This window comes from Leptopilina heterotoma, unplaced genomic scaffold, assembly GCF_015476425.1.
Source record: "Leptopilina heterotoma isolate Lh14 unplaced genomic scaffold, ASM1547642v1 Lhet_24, whole genome shotgun sequence".
Classification (NCBI taxonomy): Eukaryota; Metazoa; Arthropoda; class Insecta; order Hymenoptera; family Figitidae; genus Leptopilina; species Leptopilina heterotoma.
In genome coordinates, this window is record NW_025110956.1 from 2,130,947 (window position 1) to 2,152,943 (window position 21,997).

Consider the following 21,997-nt stretch of genomic DNA (forward strand, 5'->3'; position numbering starts at 1 on the left):
TTATTAAGTACACAGAAAAAGTTTCGTCTAAAGAAATGTTTTTTATTTTTACCTCATCCAAAAAGAGAAAAAAAAAGAAGAAAAACTATCGCACTTACACGTATATACAATTATAAATTTGCGTCTGTATTCCTCAACGAATTCGAACACACTGGTGAAGCGCTGCAACTCGTAGTATCTCATAAACATGCACACATGTAGTATAATCTACATTAAATACTTGTGTGGGAAATAACAAATTGCACGCACCGGACTTGAGAGAGTTTTGTCAGTGTGCTATCGGAAAGATCTTAACTCGCGTAATAATCTCAATCAAAGTCCAAAGTTTAGCGCAAAACCGTTACGTAGAAACTTGATTTCCCGCTCGCAGAAAGCACTTGAGATTTTCAAAAGGGGATCAAAGAGAGAGAGAGAGAGCGAGCGAGCGAGAGAGAAAGTGAGCAAGAGACAATGATTCTACACCCGAATAGTAAATTCACAACAAGTGAATTTTTACTTTAAATTAATTGTCGTCGATTAATTTAGAAACCCGAATAAATACAATTTTTCTTTTTTTCCCCAAAGGCACGTTGAGCGCCTGAATGAATTCGCGTTCAAAATGCAAATAAAACAAGTTCCACGCTCCTCGATTTGAGAATCACTTTGCATTGCTAGAGGGGGAAAGTTCATAAGTAGTCGATGCGATGTCACTGACTTTTACGAGATCCCCTCGCCGCCTTCTTTACATTTTTTTTCTTTTTCAATTCCAAATACCAATGGACATAATTGCAATTGAAATTATTACAACTTATTGCGACTCCGCCCCCCTCCCCCTACGAACAGAGGTTCACATATTTGAATTTCTCTCGTTGCTCCAAAAAGAAGAAGGAAGGGAAAAAGGAAAAAAAAATTTTTTGCAAACGTAGGCGGACCGGTTGTGCGTCAGAGGGCAAAGTCCAGTTTTATACAGCAGCAGCAGTAGAACATAAATTCAGTTGGCTCTTTATCTTCTTCGCTCGCGAGCCTCCCAGACAAATGATGCGAAAAACATGAGGCAACTAACTAAATGTCTGATGCTTGATCAATTTTTTGAAAAATCCTTCCTCGAGTGCTATCAGTTCGTTGTACGTTCCAGTTTCGATGATACGACCTTGATCTAAGACGGCTATCTGGTCAGCGTTTTTAATTGTACTGAGCCTGTGTGCTATCGTCAACACTGTTCTGCCTCGGGATGCTCGCTCCACAGCCTCTTGCACCAAATGTTCACTTTCCGCGTCTAAGGCACTTGTCGCCTCGTCCAGTATCAAAATCCGAGGATTCTAAAAAATTCAAATTCAAAAAATTAATAAAAATTATAATAATTTTCATTTCATAAATTCATAGTGTTATTTTTCAAAATAATTGTGAAAAAGAAAGAATCTGGGTTGACACAGGTCAGGGAAATCAGGAAATTAAAAATATTGAGGAAAAAATTAATTTTTTAGATTTTATAAGAAAATTCTGAATTTTGGTCTTTTCTTATTTGCTTTCTAAAACTATGAAGTTCTGATAATAATTTTTTTTTTAATAACTTAATTCTTGAAGAAATTCTTGAACTATCATAAAGTTATTACCTATAAATTATTTAATGAACTATCAAATGTTATGCGCGCTAGAGCGTGGAACGTGATATTCAATTTATTATTATTATGCAAATTACAAAATTTTTTATTTTCAAATTTATGAATTTTTGAATAATTTCAGATTCAAATTTTAAATTGAAATTCTTTGTAAGAATTCAATTTCATTTTCATAAATAATAACATTCTTCGTGAGAATTCAATTATTTTTTTTAATAGTAAAATGTTTTGCAAAAATTCAATTAGTTTTTTAAGTATAGTATAAAAAACTTGGCAAAAATTTAATTATTTTCAAAGAAATTTCACGAAAGAATTCAATTTCTTTTCTTTCGTTTATAAAATATTTTTAAAATATTCAAAATTATGTAAAATTTTAATAAATTAATCGAAAAAATTCAATTACAATTATAAATAGTAAAATTGTTAGCGAAAATTCAATTATTTTTAATAAAAATTTAGTAAAATTTCATGAAAAAAATCAATTATTTTCTAAAATTGTAATAAATTCATCGAAACAAATCAATTTTATTTTAAATACCTAGTAAAATTATTTGCAAAAATTCAATTATATTCGAAACAATTTCACGAAAGAAATCAATTTTTTTCTTAATTTGTTATAAAAAATTTCAATGAATTCAATTATTTTCTAAAATTTTAATAAATTCTTTGAAAAAATTCAATTATATTTATAAATAATAAAATTTTTTTTACAAACAATTATTTTATAAAAATTCAATAATTAAATGTTTAATTTCAATTATTAACAAACGCGATTATTTTAAAAACTTGCGATAGAAATTGTCATAAAATTCAATTATTTTCAAAATTTTTTGATTAAAATTATTAAAGAAACTTCATTATTTAAAAAAAATTAAAAGAAATTCTTCAAAAAGAATTTAATTAGATTTTTCACTAATTCAATTCAATGATTTTTAATATCTACTATTTTAATAAAAATTTTCCAAAAGAATCCAATTGTTTAAAAAAAAAATTTTTTTAATTCTCCGCAAACATGTAATTATTTTTATAAATAATACAAATGTCACGGGAATTCAATTATTTTCAAGAGTAATAAAATTCTTCTTAGGGATTCAGTAATTAATTTCATAAATAATAAAACTTATCGCAGAATTTCAATTATTTTAAATCCAAATTTAATCAAATTCCTCGAAAACTGTAATTATTTTTAAAAATTGTATTATAATTCGTCACAAGAATTTTAATTATTTAAAAATTTGTTGATGAAATTCTTTATGAGAATTCAATTTTAAGAAACATTCAGTTATTCAATAAATTATTTTTTTTCGTTTTTAAATAATTTAATTCTAGGATAGAATTTTCTAATAGAAATGGATTTAAAAATGAATGTCAGTTACAATTTTCAAATTATAATGGAATATTAAAAGCATTTTTACATGTTTTCTAGAAATAATTGAATTTTGAAAAGGTTTCAATTTAAAATATTTGAAAATCTAAATTTTGAATACTTTTTAGTTAACAATTCTGTACAACTAATTTTTGTGCAAAATTTTAAATCCAATTTTTTTTTAAATTATTTAAATTTTTCATGCAAATTACAAAATTTTTTATTTTCAAACATCAACTTCAATCAAATTTGTCAAAAAAATTCAATTATTTTCAAAAATTTTAATAAAAATCTTTACACAAATTTGATTATTTTTATAAACAGACAAATTCTTTCTTATAATTTAAATTATTTTAATTGCAATTTTAATAAAATTCTATAGAAAAATTGAATTATTTTAAAATACAATTTTAATTAAATTTGTCGAAAAAATTTGTGAGAAGTTAATTATTTTTTTAAATAATATAAACATCTTCGTGTGAATTCAATTACCTACAATATAATTTCTTAAAGCAAATTAACTTGTTTTAATTTTTAAGGAATTCATCGCAAAAATTAATTATTTTCATAAATAAAAAAATTCTTTAGACGAATTTTCAATTATTTTAAGAAATTTTTATAAAATTTTTTATAATTATTCAATTTATTATTGTTTATATAATTATAATTGAATTCCACAAAAGAATTTAATTATCTATGAGAATTTACACAATAATTTACATAATTCTTTAAAATAATTCAATTTTTTCCAAAAATTTTAATTCAAATTCAAAATTAGAAAAAGTTACAAAAATTACAAAAAGTAATGTAAAAAATTCAAAAGTTTTCAAATTGAAGTTTTAGAGAATTCGAATTTTAATAAATTTTAATTACAAATTCTGAAGAAGATTGTTGTTTGAAAATTTTCTATAACAATTTTTTTTAAATTAATTGAATTTTTAGATTACGTTATTGAAATTACATTATTTAATTCAAAAATTGTTGAATTCTTAAAGTTTCATGAAATTTTGTCAAATTAATGGAACCGCAATGAAATTCGGGTGTTAATTTATTTCCCCCCCTTAATTATTGAAAAAAAACAATTATAAATGAAAAAGGAGAAAATTTTTGACGGAAAAATACAACTCCTGTCATAATTTGAAACTATCAACTAATAATAGAATAAATTATGATTCTAATTCCATGTTTAATGTAAAGTTAGCAAACAGGTTACAAGATGATATAGACTTCTTCTGTGGCAGTATAAATAGTTTCATTACGAATGAACGAAGAATTATTTATGTAGCAAACAATAGTGCAGCCTAGTTTTATTAGCCATATTATATGTATATTACGATTCTTATGCAATTTTTTTCTCTTTTTTATTCAACAGGTCATAACAATCAATTTTTTTTAACCGCTTCTATTACTAAAAGAATAAACATTTACAGTATGTTTTCATCACTTTCTTAAAAGTGGATGAAAAAATTTTTTAAATTAAAAAATAATTAAACAAAATTCAACAATTAAAAAAATTTAAACAATTAAAAAAAAATCAAACAATTAAAAAAATTAAACAATAAAAAAATTTTTTAATTTAAAAATTAAAAAAATATAAACAATTTTTAAACGTGGATTTTGAAAAAGTCCTTAAAAAACAAAAACAAATTTCTAAACAATGAAACGTAATTCTAAAATTATCAAAAACACCTTAAAAAAATTCAAATACTTAAATTCGCAAAAATAATCTAAGACAAAATTTGACGACTTATAATGTAAATTTTTAATGCGAATAAAATTTCACTATTAAAGAATTACAATTATTGAATCAATATATTCATCTCAAGGAAACTGAATAACATAAAAATGTACAAAGAATAATTTTAGAGTAAATTAATAAATCAACCATTGCACTTGGACTAATACAAGTGAAAGAGTATTTTTCAGAATAATTACAATAAATAAAAATGAAATGTAAAATAAAATAAGAAGTTACGGATAAATCGATTATAAGAAATAAGTTTTAAATAGTGAGAGTAATTTCTCCAGAGCTATTTTTTACCCTTGAAGACAAATAATATTATTTTTAGAACAAATATGATAAACAACATTATACTAATTAAAACAAAGAAGATAAACTGAAAATGCTAAAAAAACATGATTACTGAACTAGTTGCAATATAGATAATTCAATAATGATAATTGTAGTATTAATATAGTAATAATAACAATGATAATGATAATAATATTCAAAATAATAATAACAACAATAAAAATAATGAGAATTACCAATGAGAAAGAGAAATTATGCAAAATTTTTTACATTTAAAAAAAATTAATTTTATTTGTAACAAAAATTGTAACTGACAAATCAAAATTATATAATTTTTTTTCATTTTTATTCTATACTCATTGAAATTTTCAGATTTTTTTTTCATTAGATATTTATAAAAAACATTACAAAATTATTAAGAAATGGAAAATATTTCGCATATTTTCTGTTTCTCAATAACAAAATTATAAGTTTCTTTAAAAAAAAAATTTGCAATTCAATTTCTTATTCACAATTTTTGTAGAAAATTCAGTTTTTTTAAAGAAATAATTTGTACCATTTCTATTTCGACATTTGCAATTTTTTTAAACAAAATTCCTAGTTTTTTTTTGGAAATAAAGAAAAAAAAATTTTATTATCAATTTGACAATCGCAATTTTTAATTTGAAAATAAAACTGAAATTTTTAAAAGATGTTTTTTATAAAATTTGTACCATTTTTATTTTTCAATTACCATTTTTTAGATAAAATTCCAAGTTTTTTCAAGAAACAAAAGGAAAAAATTGTTTATAAATTCAATTTGTCAGCATAACTTTTAAATAAAAATAAAACTAAGAATTTTTTAAAAGATTTGTATATAAAATAAAGGAAATGAATTCGATTTGTTAATCACAATTTTTTTGATATCCGGACAAGAAGTCCAAAACAAAAAAAAAATGGATTTCATTTAAATCCCAAAAAAAAATAAAAATAGTTTCACTTTGGACATTTTTATTTTGGATTTTTTGTACTTTGGACTTTTTTTCTTGGATTTTTCGGTCCTGATTTTTTGTTCCTGTAATCAAATTTTTTAGTTTCTTTTGTAAAAAAATTTCCATAATTTCTGTTTTAATCACAATTTTTATACAAAATCCTGTTATTTAAAAAAAAAGGAATAAATTTTAAATAATTTTTATTTCTTCATCATATTTTTTTCACAAAACTTAGACAAAATTAAAAATTGATTCTCCATAATTAAAAATCTTAAATATTTAAACAACAAAATTTTTAAATTTGCATAATTTCTATTTTTAATCTTGATTTCTTAATAAAACTTTCAGTTTTCTTGAAAAATAAATGGAAAAATTTATAGCATAATTTCTATTTTATAATCACAAATTTTTTTGGAAATTTTTTTAAAAATTTGTAAGGAAAAAAGGAAAAAAATTTTTGTTATTCAGTTTAAATTTTTGTATAAATAGTCACTTTCAGGGATCACAGTGATTTTTTCATATAATATTAGGTAAAAAAAAGGATTTTATTTTCCGAAAAAGGGAAAAATTTTTTATTTTAAGAAAGATGAATTTTCAAATTAAATAAAAATTATCTAGCGCATCAAATTAATTTTGAAGATTTTTTTAAAAACTTTTTTTCATAACTAGAGCTTTTTTTAAATTAAATTATTTTATTTTTTGTTAAACTATTTTGTTACTTTTTTCCGTAGGTCGGTTACTTTCTTTAACTTTTTAATAAAAATGTTTATTACAATGCTACTTTTGTTTAAAAATTACATGAATTTTACTACATTCGAAGTAAATTTCAGATAAAAATTAATAGTAACATTAATAATTTGGGTCTTGGAAAAATTTACTTAAAAAATAGTCAAATTTAATATTAAAAATTGTTATTTTCAGAATAACTCTTACTATTTTCAAAGACAATTTTTTTTTATAAAATTTAGAAAAACTTACCTCAAAAATAATAAAATTTACTCTGAAAATAAAAATGGTTCGGGTACAGTTTTTCTAAAACGTATTTTCTAATTTTTTGTTCCTAAAAATTTTTTTTCTAATGAATGTGAATTTCTAAAAAACTTTTTTCTAATGAAAGTGATTTTCTAATCTTCTTTCTTCTAAAAAATGGTCATTTTTTAAAAATTTCTTTATCTAATAAAGGTAATTTTCAAAATTTTGGTATAAAAATGAAACTAATTAATTTTTTTTAAAGAAGAACAGAATTTTGTTAAAAATTGTCATAAGAAATTTTATAAAGGAATTTTATAAAAATTTGTTCTTCTTTTTCAAAAAAAAACTTACAATTTTGTAAACAGAATTGTGATTGAGAAACAGAAAATATGCGAAATAATTTCTATTTCTTAATCTTAACTTTTTAAAAATTTTCAAACTTTTATCAAAATTTAGGAAAATAAATATTAGAAATCATAACTTTTTAGAAATCAACACTTGTGTTATTTTAACATAACAATAATAATGATTTAAATTATTATTACAATTATAATTGTGTAACTTTGAAATATTTTACCAAAAAAAAAAACAATGCAAAATTTTGTTCTCTCAAATGAATTTTATATTTGCTTAGTATTAATATACGTAAGGCAGAACGATAAGAATCCTTGCAATGAAAGCAAATTTATTCACCTTCAATAATAGTTAAAAAGCTAAAATTAAATATACCAGCGATAATAAAATTGTATTGTAATATATTCTTTAAAGATTTCTTAAAAAATTAAAAATAAAGAAAAAAAAGACGTTTGCGACATTATGTGTTTTGGAATTAAATTGTACTTTGCATTTTCTATTGGTTTGTTTTGAAAAGTGAAAAAAATGTTAATATTTAATGAACACACGAGCATAACATTTTTATAAACAAACTTACATAAGAGATTATTACATTTTTTTTCTCATAAATTACGCAATCAACTTATCTCAATTCAAATAGAAAATGGTTTTAAATCAAAAGAAAAATCATTGTTCCACAACATTTATTAATGAGAAACTCTTGCTTAATTAAAATTATTAAAAATTTTATTATAGAAAAAAATCAAATAGAGAAGAGACTTTTTAAGAAATGATAATACATTTTTCGTAAAAGCGAAAAATATATTAAATGCTTGAAGAAAGAAACTTTTATTCTTGTAATATTAAAAGTGCTATATTTAATTTTAGCCATGATGAAATTTGCAATATTTGTTAATATAAAAAAAATACCAATGAAATACGCTTTAAATCAAAATTATAATTTAAGCTCAGTAATATTAAAAAAAAATTTCTTAAATAATTAAATATTTTTCAACAAAAAAAATCAATCCAAATATTTTTAAGCAAGTTTATATCTAGATAATTTTCGAGTTTAACTATTTTTCTATCGAAAATCACTATTTTAAATGTTCAAACTTAAGACATTTTGTGAAAAATAAATATTTTAAAATCTAGATTAATAAACTTTTTGATTTTTTAAGTTTTGAAACAATCCTGGTAATAAGTTTAATTCTAAATTTCTTTAAAATTCAATTATTTTCCAAATTTTCAATTAGAATTCTTCAAAAGTACGATTATATTTCAAACTCAAAATAAATTTTAAAAGTAAACAAATAAAATTCATTAAAATATTAAATTATATTTCAATGAAATTTGTGAAAATTTTCAATTGTTTCAATTTTTTAAAATTATTTTCGGAAAAGCAATTATTTTTAAAAAATTTTAATTATCTATATTTTTTCAAGAAATAAATTTTTTTGGAATTTCTAAATTAAATTATTCAAAACTTCAATACTTTTTAAAGTTAACCAAACGTTTAAAAGATTATTCTTATTTACTTTTCCATAGGAAATTAAAATTCAAATAATTTCAATGAAAAACCGTTTTGAAATTGAATTATTTCTAAAAATTGCAATTGTAATTCTTCCAAAATTAAATTATTTTTTTTAGAATTTTTGAATAAAATTATTCAAAACTTTAAAAGTTTCTTAAGAAAAATAATGTAATTAATAATTTTTTAAAATGGAAATTTTAATATTTTTATAGTACTTTTGCTTCGCTTAAATTTTCAAAAAATTTAATTTACAAATTTTTAAAACTTAAATAATTACTAAAATTCCTATTATAACGCTTTAAATATTTAATTGTTTTCTGAAATTTGAACTGACATTTTCTTTAAATCAATTCCCATCAGAATTCAACTATGAGAAATTAATTATTTAAATACAATAATTTTTGTAAATTCATAAAATAATGTATTTTCAAAAATACATTTATAGATAATTTGTAAAGATGAAAAAACAAAATTCTTTAAAATATAAAATTTATTTTATAATAAAATTTTACAAAATTTCCAATTGTTTCAATTTTCTAGAAATTATTTTCGAAAATTCAAATTAAATCTTTCAAATTTTAATCATTTTTGTAAAATAAATACAGCATACACGGAAAGAAAATTATATTAAATTTTGTAAAAGTGCTTCTCACTTTACGGAAAAAATGCGACAAGGCAAAATTTTGGTATCAAAAATACTAAACAGTGAAAGGAATAATATGAAATTTAGTGTAATAATATCAAATATCAAGAATTTTAATCTAACTTTACTAAATTTCAAATTATTTCTTTCACTGTTTAGTATTTTTTAAACCAAAATTTCGGTTTGGTGCACTGTTTCCCTAAACTGTAAAAACTTTTACAAAATATATATATGATATGTGTTAATATATGTAATGAATTTTCTCTCCGTGTACAATTTTCAAGATTTGAATTTAAAAACTTTTTGAAATTTAATTATTTCTAAAGTTTTAACTAAAATTATTTTTTAAATCAATTCTTATCAAAATTCAATTACGAGAATTCAATTATTTAGATACCTAAAAAAAAAATGATTCATAAAAATAAAATAATTGATTATTTTTAAAAATTGCAACTGTATCTCTATTTAGTTTTTGAAATTTGCGATAAATTTTCTTACTTCACTTATTTTATTATTTAAAAATTAACTGTCAAATTTTTTACATAACAATTCGAACTATAAAACAAAAAATTGGAATCAAAAAACACTAATTCCTCGTGAGGACAGATTATCTCTATTATTATTATTATGTAATAATAATAATCTATATTATAAATAAATAATCGTTGTATTCCGGTAATCTGTTCGCAGGTTTGAAGTTAATTGTTGTTTGCTTTTTTGTTTCCTAACTTTTTCAATCATTTTTCTTTTTTATTTTCAATTTTAAAATGAATATATTAAAAATCATTGACTTCTTGCAAAGAATTTTATGCAAAAAATTAAGAATAATTGAATTCCTTGGAAGATTTTTATTATTTATGAAAATAATTGAATTCTCTCAAAGAATTTTATTAAAACTTTTAAAAATCCTATAATTAAATTCTTTTGAAGAATTTCTTTTAATTTTTTCAAAATAATGAAGTTTCTTTAATACTTTTAATTACAAATTTTTAAAGTAATTGAATATTATATGAAGAATTTCTTTCAAGTTTTTAAAATAATCGTGTTTCTTAATAATTTAAATTAAACATTTTTAATTATTGAATTTTATTAAAATTTTAGAAAATAATTGAATTCTATTGAAATTTTTTATAACGAATTAAGAAAAAAATTGAATTATTTCGTGAAATTGTTTTGAATATAAATAAATTTTCGCAAAAATTTTTTGGGAACGGTGGTCGTGACGTCACAAACCAATATGGCCGGCGAGATCGGTCTGTTTTAATGACAGATGTAAAGTAAACACGTGTAATTTTGATTGAAAATCAAAAAATGCAGCTTTTTTGAACAGAAATATTGGTTTTCACCAATTCGACACATTTAAGTCGAATTTTATAGAGGGTGAAAGGTTATAAAAAATGCCGGACATGTTACCTTTTGTAGAAAACTGCAAATGGAAAAATCAAAATCAACCAAAAGTTCATTGCATTCTGTTTGCAAACATCGAATATGCGTGATAATCGAATAATGTTTGAATCTTCATTATTCCCAAAATATTCAATAAAAACTGATTTCGATTTTACAGGAACAAAAAGAAACTTTTAATGCTTTTAATCAAGATAAAACTATCGTCAACATAACCTATAAAATTCTTGAGAGCGCATCACAAATAGTAATTCTGTAACAATTTAAAGCCTTAATTATATTTAAGCAGATTTAATACAATTTTTAATAACTTCCCTGCTTCAGTAAAAAAGAATAATCATCTTTTGTGAAATGCGACTCCTTTATGCCCAATTTATTTTCGAAATTGACCATTAATTCTCCAGCTCTTGGAAATCTTTGACCAAGTTGAACTTTAAAACATTGACCAACGAAAAAAAATATTCGCTAAATAATTTAATTATAGATAAAGCAACAATATTGCCACAAAATATTTAGAAAAAAATTTATGTTTATGTTTTGATGATATTATTTTACAATTTTACGAATACAGCACTTTCTACTGCTGCACCCAAAAACTGAGCAAAAATTATTGGTTTTTGATGTTTTGGGAGTAAATCTTACTCCGACGAAATTCGATTTAATTTCTTCAATTTATTATTTACTTTTTATGAAGTTCTTTCTATTTTAAACCTAAAATATAAAACGATTTAATATGTTATTTACATCTGTCACGTGTATTTTCCCTTAAACCAGACCGATCTCTCTAGTTCCAATTTTCACCACCAGATGGCGTATCGCAGTTTAGCCGTTCCCAATAAAAATAATTGAATTCTTACGAAGAATTATTTATGAAAATAATTGAATTCTTGCAAAGAAAATTTATTAAAATTTTTGAAAATAATTAGGGTCATTTGGGGTAAATGTAAACAGTAGATGTTTCAGCTAAATTTACAAATTAAAAAATAAGTACGACGTCAATATTTTTACCTCAGCTCACCTACAAGATGTTCTGAGTATTGCCAATATTTTATTTTGACAATTGGCAATGCCATAGTGTAAGTTATCTTTTAATGCAAAAAAGATTGAAAATCAAAATTTTACTGTTTCAGTATTTTGTCTCGCATTTGCATAAAAATAAATTTAAAAATCAAACAAAAATATGTAATTCTTCCTTATTAATGCCCTAACAAAAATTTACTTTGATTTTTGATTTTCGTCAATTTAGTTAATAAATAATTAAGTGTTTACATTTACCCCGAGAATTCGAAAAGTCGGGGTAAATGTAAACAGAACTTGAACTACATTTTAAAAGAAAATAATTGAATAAATTTGCTTCTATTTCACAATTTCATTAATTTGGCAATGTAAAATTACATAGAAAAAGAAATTAGGTCCTCTTTGAAAAAAAAAAATTTGAAAAAAAAAATTTTTTTTTGAAAATTTGATCAATTGTTAAAAATATTTTTAGGTTTATCCGCCATTTTGAAAATTTAAAATTTGACTTCAAATTCGTATTCAGCGACCTCAAAAACCCCCGAGTAGCCAGATTCAAGCAAATTTGATCAATTTTTAAAAATATTATTTTTAGGTTCATCCGCCATATTGGATCCACCATTTTGAAATTTAAAAATTCGATTTTAGATTCTTATTCAGCAAAATAAAAAAAAACTTCTTTTTACCAAGTTGAATGAAAATCTATTAAAATTTGTTCAAGTTATTCAAGTTTTTACATTACTAGTTTTGTAATGGTTGATTGTTTATTTTATATGATACATTATCAGTCAACTAGTTGATTTACTATACATCTACGAAGAATTTTTTTCAGTTTTTCCATCCCTTAAAACAGAAGTATAGTTGAAATAACTTGTTTCTTAAACCTCGCTTAACTACAGTGGTGTTTACATTTACCCCGAATTTTAGGAAAATTTCAAAATCTCGGGGTAAATGTAAACAGTCAGTTTTAGGCGATTCAGGTGCATCAATATTTTTTTGTACCTCATCACATTTTTCTAGGGAATTCTAGTAACAAGTTCATGCAAAAGAAATCCGTCCGTTTTACCTTTTAACAAAAAAAACTAATGTTCTTGGTGAAAAATAGATATTCCGTTTACATTTACCCCAATTGACCCTAACTAGAATAATTAACTAGTAAATTAGGTAATAATTGAATTTTTTAAAAATTTAAATCTAAAATTATTCAAAAATTCATATTTAAAAATAAAAAATTTTGTAATTTGCATAATAATAATAAAATATAATAATAAAGAAACGAATTTATATTTTATTTTTTCTCTGAATCCACAAAAAGCCCAAAATAATTTTTAGATGGTAAAACCTAGAGAGTCTGAACTTTTTTTTTTGAGACAACTTTCAACAAAATTGAAGACGACATATTTTGAGAAATTAACACACAAAGTTATTAAATACAAATTAAATTAAGAAATAATTATTTTTTAAAAAAAGCTTTCTACCATCTAAAAGCTTGAGAAATTCTCTTAGAAGCATTATTTATATTTTATATTTAAAGTTTTTCAAATAAAACAATGAAAAGTGCTCCACCCGTAATAGTCATTTGCAGTTGGTATGGTTTTAAATAGAAAGCTTAGGGATGTTAAAAAAAAATTTTTTTAATTTAGAGTTGCAGAATTTGTAAAACGATCCTTTTTCAAGTGAAATTTATTTTCAAATATTGAAAGTTAAAATTTAATAATATTAAAGGGGTGCGCAAAGCGAATTTCTATTTTTTGTAAAAACTCTCATTAATGTTTTTCAGGGTATGAAAAATGATTTCATTTCTTATTCTATATTTATTTTTTAATCAAAATTTTATAAATTGAAAGGACCGTTCCAACTTTTAAACCTATTTATTTTACATCCGTAGTTAATAAACAGTTAAAGTTTTTTTGAATTTGGAATTCTTTTCCTGTTATCTTCTACCACTTGAATTAACTTTTGTTTTTTTCTTTCTTACCTGATTATCGATTCATTAAATTTAATTTTAAATTTAAACTATGATTAAAAAAATTGTTTATCAAAAAATTACTTAAAAAAACAGCTAAAAACTTAATTTTTCAAAAATCGATTTATTTTTATTTATTTCAATTTATCTTTAGCATACTGCTTTTTTTCAACAAAAGACATCATTTAAGCCATTCTGCAACTATTAATATTTAAAAAATCTTTTTCCATTGAGTTTTGAACAATTTTTTTTAAAAATTTTTTATATAGATAACTATTATTTTAAAGACGTAAAAAATGAAAAAGAGGTATATTTGTAACTTGCAAGAATACCTTAATTAAAGCTCTCGCAATGGCGACCCTTTGACGTTGTCCTCCACTGAGAGTGATTCCTCTTTCTCCCACAAGAGTATCGAGACCATTCGGCAATCTATTTACAAACTCGAGAACATTTGAAATCTTCGAAGCTTCGATTATATCATTTTCCGAGACATCATTCGTTCCATAAATGATATTCTCACGAATCGTGTCATTGAAAAGCGTCGGCTCCTGTGGCACAACAGAGAGGAAACTCTTCACCCAGATGGGATCGAGATTTCTAAGATCGTGGCCGTCTAGTAAAATGGATCCTCTGTCCGGGTCATACAGCCTGAGGAGGAGCAGAGCCAAAGTCGATTTCCCCGAACCGGACGGACCGACAATCGCCGTTATCGAAGACTTTGGCAAATGCAGATTGAAATCGTTGAGAATCCACGAAGCGTTTCTCGTCGGATACGCAAAGCTTATATTCTCGAATCTCACATCGCCGGACAAATCCTGATCGAGGATTTTTCCGCCCTCAACTGGAATTGTCGGCTGACGATTGATTAACTCAAAAAGTCGGGTACTCGCCCCGAGGGCTTTGTTCAGCTCCGAGTAGAAGCTCGACACGCCGCTTATCGAGAACCCCACGTATCCGGCGTAGATCAGAAAGGCGCTGAGACTGCCGACTGTGATTCGCGCATCGGACAACATAAAACCGCCGTAGTAGAGGACAGAAAGAATCATTACGTTGCCGGAAAAATTCGTCATTCCGAAGAATAATCCTCTGAACAGGCTCTCCTTGTAGCAGAGATTCAATAAATCCTGTAGTTTGTGATTGTATTTTTGAATTTCGTTGACTTCTTGCGCGAAAGCCTTCACTGTTCTTATGTTACTGATCTTCTCCTCGACTGTCGTGCTCAACGAGGCCAGACTGTCCTGCACGTCTTTGGAATTCTTCTTGACAAATCCGTTGTAGAGGATGGCTAGTCCGGCCACTGGAGGAATCACAAGCAAACCCACCAGCGACAGTTGGGGAGAGACGTAGACCATCATTGACATTCCCACTGTCGTCATTATCGTTGAACGCAAACCGTCCGACACGTTGCTGGTTATCGACGAACTCACGAGCTGAGCGTCACCTGAAAATAATATCAAAACGTTAGAAATAAACCCAATTTTCAAGTTTTATATTTAGGTTCATTAATCTAGATGTTGCACCTTTTTCAAAAAAAAGAAACTTCCGGGTGACGTTTGCAGTTAAAAGTATCAAACTTGGACACATTATTCAGGGTTACCACAGGTCAGGGAAATTAGGGAATTCAGGGAAAAGTCAGGGAATTTTATTAAAGTACTGGAAAAAATTAATTTTGCAGGATTCATTATTAGTTTTATTTTATTTTTCAATATTATATTTAATTAATTATTAGAAATCATGGATTTACAGAAGAGTTTTAGTTAAAAACACTAACAAAAATTGTATTTTAAAGAAGTTACAAATGTTTGCAAAAATTGAATTTTGTTCAAAAATTTAAAAAAAAATTCTAGTCAAAATTTCAATTATCTTTAAAAATAATAAAATTCTTCTCCAAAATTCAATAAATTTTTATAAATAATAAACATTTTACAGAAATTCAACTATCAAATATTCCATAAATTTTTTTGCAATAATTAAATTATTTTCATAAATAATAAAATTTTTTACGAAGATTCAATTATTTTCATGAATACTAAAACTCATCACAGAATTACAATTATTTTTAATACAATTTTAACCGAATTCCTCGAAAAATGTAATTCTTCTTGAAAATTTTATTAAAATTCGATCATTTAAAAATTTGTTGATAAAATTCTTTATAAGAATTGAATTTTGAAAAAAATTCATTTATTCAATAATAAAAACTAATAAAAACTGTTTTAAAAATGAATTTCAGATAAAAAATTTTAAATAATTGATAAATAATTGTTTATTTATTTTTTTCGAAAAATTTTAATAAAATTGAAATCCTGGGAAGAATTTTATTATTTAGGAAAATAATTGAAGTCTTGCAACGAACATTTATTACATTTTTTAAAAATAATTGAAATCCTGTGAAGAAATGTAGTGTTTAGGAAAACAATTAAATTCTTGCAAAGAATTTCATTACATATTTCTTTTAAATAATTGAAATCCTGTGAAGAATTTTATTATTTAGGAAAACAATTGAATTCTCTTGAGAAATTTTATTAAAATAGTAGATTTTTAAAATATTTGAATTTCAGCGAAGAATTTCATTTATTTGTGAAATGTAATGGAATTCTTGCAAAAAAAGTTTTGAAAATAATTACATTTTTCGAGGAATTAATTTAAAATTGTATTAAAAACAATTTAAATCCTAGGAAAATTTTTATTATTTATGATAATAATTGAATTCTTACAACGAATTTTATTTCATTTTTCTAAATAATTGAATTGATGTGATAAATTGTATTATTTATAAAAATAATTGAATTCATGCGAAGGATTTTATTAAAATTTTTGTAAATAATTTATTTTTTTTTTAAATTTTATAGAAATTTAAATTATTATAAAAGTTATTGAATTTCAAAAAGTTTAAATTTGAGAATCAAAATATTCTTTTAGGTCAGGGAGAAAGTCAAAATTTTGTCTGGAAATCAGGGAAAAGTCAGGGAAAATAAAAATTAATTTTTTGTGGCAACCCTGTTTATTTTTTGTATAATTTCGGTTCAAATTGTAGGAAAATATGCAAGCATCCGAACATATATAAATAATAATAAAAAAAAACACTTCTAGAAATAAACATTTATTTAGCAGACCAATATTTATAATCAAGAAGCCAAAACCCCCCTAAAAATTGTATGGTAAAAGTAGTAGAGTCATTAAACGAATATCTCTCAAAATGAATCGTATTTTTCTAGAGAGCATTGTGCTCCCAATACGGTATCTGTGCTTGTGGTTATAAACTTTTTAACGATAAGGATAATACAAAACATTTCTGCACCTATAAGTGAGCTAAGGTTAAAATATTGTCGTCGTACTTAATTTTAAATCATTAAATTATCTCAGACATTAACTGTTTACATTTACCCCAAATGACCCTATTTAGACAGTTTAGACAAAAATTTTTAATTGTTTTTCCCTGATTTCCAGATAAAAAATTTCGAGTTTTTCCCTGACCCTAAAGAATATTTTGATTCTCTCTAAAAATGATTAGATACTAAAAAAATATTCCGATATATTTATTTGTGAATTTCTTTAATTGTAAAATTATTCAAAAACATCAATAACTTCATTTTTAGTCAAATATTTTTAATTTTTCCATTAGAATTAAGATTTAAAAAAATTTTAAATTCAAACCTTTTTGAAATTTAACAACTTATAAAATTGAATTTTATTTAAAAACATGACCGAGTGGTAATGTCATTATTAATTATACTAGGTATAAGAAAATTATTAGGTACTGTAACTTTTTTAAAATTATTTTCATAATTTAAATTCAATTATTTTCTACAATTTTTAACTAAAATTCTTCTTTATATCAATTATTTTTTAAATAATGTTTGAAAAAGTTCTTTGACAATTTTCAAATAAATTTTCTTTACAATTCAATTTTACGAAATTTTAAGTATTCAGAAATTCTTTAATTACTTAATTATAAATTAGAAAATAATAACTTGAAATAATATCAACAAAAATTCAATTAATCTTTTTGAAAAAAATTAATTCTACAGAATTCTTAGTTAAAAGTATGAAAAATTCAGATTTTTAAAGATTTTAATATGAAACCTTTTTAAAATTCAATTATTTCTAAAAATTGCAATTATTAGTAACTTCTCAAAAATTCAATTATTATCTAGAACTTTAACTGAAATTAATTTTTAAATCAATTTTTATTTGAAAATCCTACGAGAATTCAATTATTTAAATACATACATAGATAATTTATTGAATAATTGAATGTTTTTTAAAATCGTATTCTTATACACTATTTTATCAACAAATTTTTGAATAATTAAATTCTTTCGACGAATTTTAATAAAATTTTTAAGAATAATCAAATTTTTGGAGAAATTCGATTATAAAATTGTATTACTTGGAGTAAACTTCATGTTTTATAATAATTTAAATTTACATAAAATTTTTCAAAAAAAAATTAAATTCTCTACCAAAATTTTAAGAAAATCCTTCAAAAATTAAGATTTTCAAAGATTTTAATTTGAAAACTTTTCAAAATTCAATTATTCCTAAAAATTCATGTTATAATCCTTTTAATATTCAATATTATTCAATAAACTATTTATTTTTGTAATTACATAATTGAATTTTCGTGGAATTTTCTAATAAAAATTCATTTAAAAAAGAATTTCAGTTTAAATTTTAGATAATAGGGGAGACTGGGGCGAAAAGTTAAATTTTGCATAAATGATTTTTTTTAGACAATATAATCCGCTTAGATGCAAATATTTATACATCAATATTGTAGGGCAACTTGTCCTCTACAACTTTCAATAAAAAAGTTCCTGATATTTTCGCAAAAAATACATGTTTTGTCTTTTTTTGAAAATTTTGTTTTTTTTTAACTTATCGCCCCATGCTGGGGCGAAAAGTTAAATGGCTGGGGCAAAAAGTTAAATTCTATTTTTAGCCTACTAAAACTATTTTCTGATAGGTGTGAAGTAGTAGATAAGTTAAAGTATACGTAAACAAGTAATTTAGTTAATAAAAGATCTTTGTTTACTTAACAAAAGCTTCAGAATAGTTATAAAGTTAATAAACTGAAATTTCAAAAAAAAAAAAAAAGTTTTGGTTTATTTCATGTGAGCGGTCTTGTTTTTTGATAGAGTACTTGCCTAATGTCAAATAAATCATTTTTAAACAAATAATCCCAAAAAAACGAAAAATAAAAAAAAAATTTTTAATAACATGTAGTGTAAAATACATTTAACTTTTCGCCCCAGGGTGCGTTTTTGGCTTTAACAACAAATATAAAAAATCTGACTGAAGATATTTAGCAAATACCTTTAGGTATCTCAGCAGGGGACCAAACAATGAATTAAAAAAATCGCGGTGAGAATAAATGCAAAAATTATACTTAAAAGTTGATCCTATTTTCTTTTACGAAAAAATTTTCAAAAGTAGGGTGAAAAAAAAATTTAAATATGGACACTACAAAAATTAGCAGAATGTCACATAACTCCGGACATTTATTTAGGGTGATAACACCCTTCTATAATTAAAATTGCAATGCTCTAACTATTTCCGTTCGAAAGATAATGAATTTTAACTGTTTTCACAATTTAACTTTTCGCCCCAGTCTCCCCTAATATTGAAGGTTTTTTAAAATTCAATTATCATAAAGAATTTTATCAATGCATTTTTAAATAATTAAATTCTTTGGACGATTTTTAATAAAATTTTTAAGAATAATTACATTTATCGAGAAAGTCGATTAAAATTGTATTAAAGATAATTAAAATTCTGCGATAAGTTTTATTATTTTACGAAAGTAATTGAATTCCTAAATAGAATTTTATTATTTACGAAAATAATTCAATTACTGCGAAGAAATTTATAAAAAATTTGTAAATAATTGAAATTATGCGATGGTTTTATTATTTCTGAAAATTTCTGAAAATAATTAAATGTTTGCGTAGAATTTTATTAAATTTTTTTTTAAATAATTGAATGTTATTGAGAAATTTTATTAAAAATAGTAAATATTGAAAATCATTGAATTGAGGAAATTTGAAATTAATTTAAATGTTGCCAAGAATTTAAAAAAAATGTTTGAAAATAATTAATTTTCCGAGAAGAATTTTATTATTTATAAAGATAATTAAAATTTTGACGAGAGTTTTTTAATTTTTGAAGATAATTGGATTTCTACGAAGAATTTTATTACTTTTGAAAATAATTGAATTTTTGTAACTATATTTGTAAATTTTCCAAAATTCAATTTTCTTTTAGTGTTTTTAACTAAAATTCTTCTATAAATCCATTATTTTCAATAATTATTTACATTTTTATTAAAAAATGTAACTAATTTCAGAAGAATTTGAATTATTAAAATTTTTCAAAAATCAAAGTTTTTTTCTATAATTTAATGTGAATTGAAAATTGAAGTATTCTAAAATTTCAAGTTTTAACCTTTTGAAGTTCATCTACTTATGAAAATTGTAAACGCGAATGTTTTAAAATGTAATTAATTTTGTAATATTTAAATAAAATTGTTCTTTTCATAATTTATAAGTAATAATTTTATGATAGTTTATGAGGTAAACTAAAAAGACACAAAAATTCAGAATTTTCTTAAGAATTCTAAAAATTTAATTTTTTCCAGTATTTTTAATAAAAATCTCGGACAGTTGTTCAAGAATGAAGTTATTTAAAAAGAAATTATGGTCAGAAAGAGAAAAATTTGAAGTTTTTGTATTAGAATTCGTGGTAATTTCATAGTTTATAAGGCAAACAAAAAAGACATTAAAATTCAGAATTTTCCTATGAATTCTAAAAGTTTAATTTTGTCCAGTACTTTTAATAAAAATTCCTTACTTTTTCCTGAATTTCCTGACTAATTCTACTTTTTTTTTTACTTTTCCCTGTATTTTCTGACCTGTGGCAACCCTGGTAATAGTTATTTTAAAAGTGCCTTAAAGGGGTTGTTTTCAAAATGTTACTTTGTTTTTTTCATATAGTTGATTTTAATTTTTAGATATAAATTGTCTGCTTATTAAGCAGCGATTTTTTAATCTTTAATTTGTTTGTTAAGTTCCTGCTTACATAATAGAAATTGTTTTCTAGTAAGAAGACAATATTATTACCGCCTTGAAATGATGTTAAACTTGTCTTTATTTAAAATATTTTTCTTGGTGTAATTAGTCAATTCTGAAGTAAGACTTTTGTAAAATATACTTGTTTTGAACAAGTGTTTTTTAAAAATAAAGATGAAATTACCTGCCAATCTTCCGACAAGTTCGCCGGTGCTAACTTTGTCAAACATTGCCGTCTCCTGTCGGATAATCGCCGAATAGACCTTCTTCCTCAAACTGCGTGTGATTCTGTGTCCCGAAGTTGACATGAGATAGATTCGACTACAATTACATATTGCACCGATAATAAATACACCCAGCAGTGTGAGACACACTCGATTTAAATTCTCCTTCGTCTTCTCGCTGTCAGGCGAATAAATCAGGTCAATAATTTTCCCCAGGCAGAAGGGAACGGCCATCGTGACACTCGACGAAACCAGTAAAAAAGCCACGGCACCGGCGAGTTTCCATTTTTCCGGCGCTGCCAATGCAAAAAGTCTCCTCAATTCGGACTCTCCTTTTTTTCCAGAGGCAGATTTTACGTTTTTCGCTGCATTCTCGACGACTTTTGCCTTTATCGTGTTGGTCGTGTAGTGTCGCAAACTCGGCCAGGCGAATTTTCTTTTCGACAGATGAATCGAGCGGAAAAGGCACGACGAACTCAGACATATTCGATTGGAATTCTGTATTATTGCGTTGTTTATTATACATTTGTACAATAATGTCATTTTTTCATTTGTTCTATATACTTTTTTTTAATAAAAATGATAAAAATACAAAGAAACCTAACCTCGAAATTAGTAAATTTTCATATTATATTGACAGCATTACCTGAATGTCAGTTTGTCACACGGTGAGAATTACTTATCTTTCGTAACATAAAGAAAATTTTGCTTTGTCAATGCTCATTAATTAAATATTTACATTTATGAAAGAAATTAGAATAATAAAATCTCCACAATTTATTCACAAAATTTGGACAATTCCGACAGACGTCAAATGTAATTGCAACGCAGTGCTGCCAACATAAAAACTTTGTTTTAATAATTTCTAAA

At 23.6% G+C, this 21,997-nt stretch overlaps 2 protein-coding genes across 2 annotated transcripts in view; both read right to left on the reverse strand.

Annotated features, from left to right (window-relative positions):
* The window catches only part of LOC122503031 (4-coumarate--CoA ligase-like), a 36,146-nt gene extending 35,158 nt beyond the window's left edge, over window positions 1-988 (reverse strand). Inside the window, exon 1 of the mRNA XM_043613429.1 lies at window positions 99-988. The gene's annotated coding sequence lies outside the window, so the exon portion shown is untranslated. The remainder of the gene's footprint in view (window positions 1-98) is intronic.
* LOC122503028 (ATP-binding cassette sub-family B member 10, mitochondrial-like) lies at window positions 22-21,954 on the reverse strand. The gene is made up of 3 exons (XM_043613426.1): window positions 21,088-21,954; window positions 14,166-15,274; window positions 22-1,298 (listed from the first exon to the last, which is right to left on the reverse strand). The coding sequence occupies exons 1-3, from the start codon at window positions 21,668-21,670 to the stop codon at window positions 1,038-1,040; spliced, it is 1,953 nt and encodes a 650-aa protein (XP_043469361.1). The 5' UTR covers window positions 21,671-21,954; the 3' UTR covers window positions 22-1,037.
* Window positions 21,955-21,997: the final 43 nt, after the last annotated feature.

Bases quoted from the DNA above. Each gene is read 5' to 3' on its own strand.
- LOC122503028 (XM_043613426.1), bottom strand. From the start codon at position 21,670: ATGACATTATTGTACAAATGTATAATAAACAACGCAATAATACAGAAT. The intron at 15,275-21,087 runs GTAATTTCATCT...TATTATTTTCAG, and splicing joins ACTTGTCGGAAGATTGGCAG to GTGACGCTCAGCTCGTGAGT. The intron at 1,299-14,165 runs GTATTCTTGCAA...TGAATTTTTTAG, and splicing joins TTGCGAGAGCTTTAATTAAG to AATCCTCGGATTTTGATACT.